We start from the raw sequence: 6,000 nt of genomic DNA, 5'->3' as shown, positions 1-6,000 counted from the left end.
ATCATCACCGGGGACCACCAGAGCGGCCTCTATTAACCCCATCACCACCGTGGACCACCAGTGCGGCCTCTATTAACCCCATCACCACCGTGGACCACCAGTGCTGTCCCTATTAACCCCATCATCCCCATGGACCACCAGAGCTGCCTCTATTAACCCCATCATCACCGTGGACCACCAGAGCGGCCTCTATTAACCCCATCATCACCGTGGACCACCAGAGCGGCCTCTATTAACCCCATCATCACCGTGGACCACCAGAGCAGCCTCTATTAACCCCATCATCACTGTGGACCACCAGTGCGGTCCCTATTAACCCCATCATCACCATGGACCACCAGAGCTGCCTCTATTAACCCCATCATCACTGTGGATCACCAGAGCTGCCTCTATTAACCCCATCATCACTGTGGACCACCAGTGCGGTCCCTATTAACCCCATCATCACCGTGGACCACCAGAGCTGTCTCTATTAACCCCATCATCACCATGGACCACTGGAGCGGTCTCCATTAACTCCATCATCCCCGTGGACCACCAGTGCTGTCTCTATTAACCCCATCATCACCGTGGACCACCAGAGCTGTCTCTATTAACCCCATCATCCCCATGGACCACCAGTGCTGTCTCCATTAACCCCATCATCCCCATGGACCACCGGAGCGGTCTCTATTAACCCCATCATCCCCATGGACCACCGGAGCGGTCTCTATTAACCCCATCATCCCCATAGAGTGTGATCTGTGTTCTGGCACCCTCAGCAGTCTGCCGTAGTGGCCCCTATTACACAGTTCTCCCCGGAGCAGGGTCCCCTCAGGACAGAGACCCCTGTAATCCCCTCCCCGGTGTCAGGCTATACCGGGGGCACATTCCGCCATCTCTTGCCCCTATGTGAGGGTCTCCTCCATTACCCCTCACATACAGACACCGCGCTACAGGGTAAATATTGGGGCCACGGACCTCTATACAGCTCTGTCTACCAGGATTCTGGCCGAGAGAGCGGGGAGTCTGTGACGGGCGTCTCAGCCAATCAGAGCGCAGCTATCATCTTGTAACCTGCTCTTTACACATGTAAGCCGCGCTCTGATTGGCTGCCCTGCTCGGCCGCTGCACTTTGCATTCGTCCCCTCCGTTTGAGCCGATCAGCAGTCCAGCGAGATAATGGTGGAAGAGTCCATTACACTGCCTGGGGGGAGGACAGGGACGTCACACAGAATATTCCGCAGGCGGCCGCATACCTGGGAACCAGAAAAGCATCTTCCTCAGCCAGCCAAATCAATTTATGGGCGTGTCTATGTAACGACCCTGGGCGTGGTCTTCTTACTTCTTATTGCCGCCCATTGGCTTTCCCTTCTTATCTCTGCGCTTTAATAAACTGTTTGTCTCCGCCCCCGATCTGACTCCGCCCACATCTCGCAGTCCTCACTGGTACCCTGCTTATTTCCATAGCGTTTAGAGCTCCTCCCCCTTTGTAGATGGGCAGCCCCCCCCCGCTGGCCCCTCCCTCTCTGAGAACACGTGTCCCGGTATCAGGCCTGCCTGGCTGAGTCGTCTTTCACATGGCGGTGCAGGCAGAGCTGCTCCTGGAGGATGGAACCCGCTTCACCGGGCGCATGTTCGGGGCCGAGGTCCCGGTGTCCGGGGAAGTGGGTGAGTGTGAGGGGGGCACTATGTGTGTGAGGAGGAGAAGAGGGGGGCACGATGTGTGTGAGGAGGAGAAGAGGGGGGGACATGATGTGTGTGAGGAGAAGAGGGGGGGGGCACGATGTGTGTGAGGAGGAGAAGAGGGGGGGACATGATGTGTGTGAGGAGAAGAGGGGGGGACATGATGTGTGTGAGGAGGAGAAGAGGGGGGGACATGATGTGTGTGAGGAGGAGAAGAGGGGGGGACATGATGTGTGTGAGGAGGAGAAGAGGGGGGGGACATGATGTGTGTGAGGAGGAGAAGAGGGGGGGGACATGATGTGTGTGAGGAGGAGAAGAGGGGGGGAGACATGATGTGTGTGAGGAGGAGAAGAGGGGGGGACATGATGTGTGTGAGGAGGAGAAGAGGGGGGGACATGATGTGTGTGAGGAGGAGAAGAGGGGGGGACATGATGTGTGTGAGGAGGAGAAGAGGGGGGCACTATGTGTGTGAGGAGGAGAAGAGGGGGGGACATGATGTGTGTGAGGAGGAGAAGAGGGGGGGAGACATGATGTGTGTGAGGAGAAGAGGGGGGGACATGATGTGTGTGAGGAGGAGAAGAGGGGGGGACATGATGTGTGTGAGGAGGAGAAGAGGGGGGGACATGATGTGTGTGAGGAGGAGAAGAGGGGGGGACATGATGTGTGTGAGGAGGAGAAGAGGGGGGCACTATGTGTGTGTGTGAGGAGGAGAAGAGGGGGGCACTATGTGTGTGTGTGAGGAGGAGAAGAGGGGGGCACTATGTGTGTGTGTGAGGAGGAGAAGAGGGGGGCACTATGTGTGTGTGTGAGGAGGAGAAGAGGGGGGCACTATGTGTGTGTGTGAGGAGGAGAAGAGGGGGGGGACATGATGTGTGTGAGGAGGAGAAGAGGGGGGGAGACATGATGTGTGAGGAGGAGAAGAGGGGGGGAGACATGATGTGTGTGAGGAGAAGAGGGGGGGGACATGATGTGTGTGAGGAGGAGAAGAGGGGGGGACATGATGTGTGTGAGGAGGAGAAGAGGGGGGGACATGATGTGTGTGAGGAGGAGAAGAGGGGGGGACATGATGTGTGTGAGGAGGAGAAGAGGGGGGGACATGATGTGTGTGAGGAGGAGAAGAGGGGGGGACATGATGTGTGTGAGGAGGAGAAGAGGGGGGGACATGATGTGTGTGAGGAGGAGAAGAGGGGGGGACATGATGTGTGTGAGGAGGAGAAGAGGGGGGGACATGATGTGTGTGAGGAGGAGAAGAGGGGGGGACATGATGTGTGTGAGGAGGAGAAGAGGGGGGGACATGATGTGTGTGAGGAGGAGAAGAGGGGGGGACATGATGTGTGTGAGGAGGAGAAGAGGGGGGGACATGATGTGTGTGAGGAGGAGAAGAGGGGGGGACATGATGTGTGTGAGGAGGAGAAGAGGGGGGGACATGATGTGTGTGAGGAGGAGAAGAGGGGGGGACATGATGTGTGTGAGGAGGAGAAGAGGGGGGGACATGATGTGTGTGAGGAGGAGAAGAGGGGGGGACATGATGTGTGTGAGGAGGAGAAGAGGGGGGGACATGATGTGTGTGAGGAGGAGAAGAGGGGGGGACATGATGTGTGTGAGGAGGAGAAGAGGGGGGGACATGATGTGTGTGAGGAGGGGAAGGGGGGGGGACATGATGTGTGTGAGGAGGAGAAGAGGGGGGGACATGATGTGTGTGAGGAGGAGAAGAGGGGGGGACATGATGTGTGTGAGGAGGAGAAGAGGGGGGGACATGATGTGTGTGAGGAGGAGAAGAGGGGGGGACATGATGTGTGTGAGGAGGAGAAGAGGGGGGGACATGATGTGTGTGAGGAGGAGAAGAGGGGGGGACATGATGTGTGTGAGGAGGAGAAGAGAGGGGGGGACATGATGTGTGTGAGGAGGAGAAGAGAGGGGGGGACATGATGTGTGTGAGGAGGAGAAGAGAGGGGGGACATGATGTGTGTGAGGAGGAGAAGAGAGGGGGGGACATGATGTGTGTGAGGAGGAGAAGAGAGGGGGGGACATGATGTGTGTGAGGAGGAGAAGAGAGGGGGGGACATGATGTGTGTGAGGAGGAGAAGAGAGGGGGGGACATGATGTGTGTGAGGAGGAGAAGAGAGGGGGGGACATGATGTGTGTGAGGAGGAGGAGAAGAGAGGGGGGGACATGATGTGTGTGAGGAGGAGGAGAAGAGAGGGGGGGACATGATGTGTGTGAGGAGGAGGAGAAGAGAGGGGGGGACATGATGTGTGTGAGGAGGAGGAGAAGAGAGGGGGGGACATGATGTGTGTGAGGAGGAGAAGAGAGGGGGGGACATGATGTGTGTGAGGAGGAGAAGAGAGGGGGGGACATGATGTGTGTGAGGAGGAGAAGAGAGGGGGGGACATGATGTGTGTGAGGAGGAGAAGAGGGGGGGGGACATGATGTGTGTGAGGAGGAGAAGAGAGGGGGGGACATGATGTGTGTGAGGAGGAGAAGAGAGGGGGGGACATGATGTGTGTGAGGAGGAGAAGAGAGGGGGGGACATGATGTGTGTGAGGAGGAGAAGAGAGGGGGGGACATGATGTGTGTGAGGAGGAGAAGAGAGGGGGGGACATGATGTGTGTGAGGAGGAGAAGAGAGGGGGGGACATGATGTGTGTGAGGAGGAGAAGAGAGGGGGGGACATGATGTGTGTGAGGAGGAGAAGAGGGGGGGGGACATGATGTGTGTGAGGAGGAGAAGAGAGGGGGGGGACATGATGTGTGTGAGGAGGAGAAGAGAGGGGGGGACATGATGTGTGTGAGGAGGAGAAGAGAGGGGGGGACATGATGTGTGTGAGGAGGAGAAGAGGGGGGGGGACATGATGTGTGTGAGGAGGAGAAGAGAGGGGGGGACATGATGTGTGTGAGGAGGAGAAGAGAGGGGGGGACATGATGTGTGTGAGGAGGAGAAGAGAGGGGGGGACATGATGTGTGTGAGGAGGAGAAGAGAGGGGGGGACATGATGTGTGTGAGGAGGAGAAGAGAGGGGGGGACATGATGTGTGTGAGGAGGAGAAGAGAGGGGGGGACATGATGTGTGTGAGGAGGAGAAGAGAGGGGGGGACATGATGTGTGTGAGGAGGAGAAGAGAGGGGGGGACATGATGTGTGTGAGGAGGAGAAGAGAGGGGGGGACATGATGTGTGTGAGGAGGAGAAGAGAGGGGGGGACATGATGTGTGTGAGGAGGAGAAGAGAGGGGGGGACATGATGTGTGTGAGGAGGAGAAGAGGGGGGGACATGATGTGTGTGAGGAGGAGAAGAGGGGGGGACATGATGTGTGTGAGGAGGAGAAGAGAGGGGGGGACATGATGTGTGTGAGGAGGAGAAGAGAGGGGGGGACATGATGTGTGTGAGGAGGAGAAGAGGGGGGGACATGATGTGTGTGAGGAGGAGAAGAGGGGGGGACATGATGTGTGTGAGGAGGAGAAGAGGGGGGGACATGAGGTGTGTGAGGAGGAGAAGAGGGGGGGGGACATGATGTGTGTGAGGAGGAGAAGAGGGGGGGACATGATGTGTGTGAGGAGGAGAAGAGAGGGGGGGACATGATGTGTGTGAGGAGGAGAAGAGAGGGGGGGACATGATGTGTGTGAGGAGGAGAAGAGGGGGGGACATGATGTGTGTGAGGAGGAGAAGAGGGGGGGGGGACATGAGGTGTGTGAGGAGGAGAAGAGGGGGGGGGGCAAGAAGTAGCCGTTCCCCCCCCCCCTCAGGTCATGGGCCGTCCTCGCTGGGGGTTGAGGTGATGCAGGTGACCTGACGTCTGTCCCTCTCTCCGCAGTCTTCCAGACGGGCATGGTGGGATACCCCGAGGCCCTGACGGACCCCTCCTACAAGTCTCAGATCCTCGTCCTCACCTACCCGCTGGTTGGTAACTACGGCGTCCCGCAGGATGAGCTGGATGAGTTTGGACTTAGTAAGGTGAGATGTGGCCGCCTGAACCGGGAAGTCCTCGGTCCACCGCGGCCATGGTGCTCTGGGACCCCCTACTGCTTGGCATTATCCAGTTCATGTTGGGGGGTGGGCTCTTACTGCTATCAGGATTGAGTCAGAGGGATGTAAGGGTGTCATCTCTTCTATCGGGGTCGCGTCACTGGGACCTTGGCTCCACCCCCTGTCAGTGGTCGTGTCGGTAGGACCTTAGCTCCACCCCCTGTCAGTGGTCGTGTCGGTAGGACCTTAGCTCCACCCCCTGTCAGTGGTCGTGTCGGTAGGACCTTGGCTCCACCCCCTGTCGGGGGTCGTGTCGGTGGGACCTTGGCTCCACCCCGTCGGGGTCGTGTGGGGGGTTTGGTGCAGTTTCCCTGGTG

General features: G+C 58.0%; 1 protein-coding gene across 6 annotated transcripts in view; it reads left to right on the top strand.

Moving 5' to 3' along the window:
- Positions 1 to 1,516: 1,516 nt before the first annotated feature.
- Positions 1,517 to 6,000, top strand: part of CAD (carbamoyl-phosphate synthetase 2, aspartate transcarbamylase, and dihydroorotase) — a 28,817-nt gene continuing 24,333 nt past the window's right edge. For all 6 annotated transcript variants that reach the window (XM_040426894.1, XM_040426893.1, XM_040426891.1 and 3 more), the window contains exons 1-2: positions 1,517 to 1,650; positions 5,472 to 5,611. In XM_040426894.1, coding sequence (XP_040282828.1) covers positions 1,560 to 1,650; positions 5,472 to 5,611 — 231 coding nt within the window. In that variant the 5' untranslated portion in view covers positions 1,517 to 1,559. The remainder of the gene's footprint in view (positions 1,651 to 5,471; positions 5,612 to 6,000) is intronic.

Source organism: Bufo bufo, chromosome 4 (assembly GCF_905171765.1).
Source record: "Bufo bufo chromosome 4, aBufBuf1.1, whole genome shotgun sequence".
Taxonomy (NCBI): domain Eukaryota; kingdom Metazoa; phylum Chordata; class Amphibia; order Anura; family Bufonidae; genus Bufo; species Bufo bufo.
This window is presented reverse-complemented; position numbering and strand designations above follow the sequence as displayed.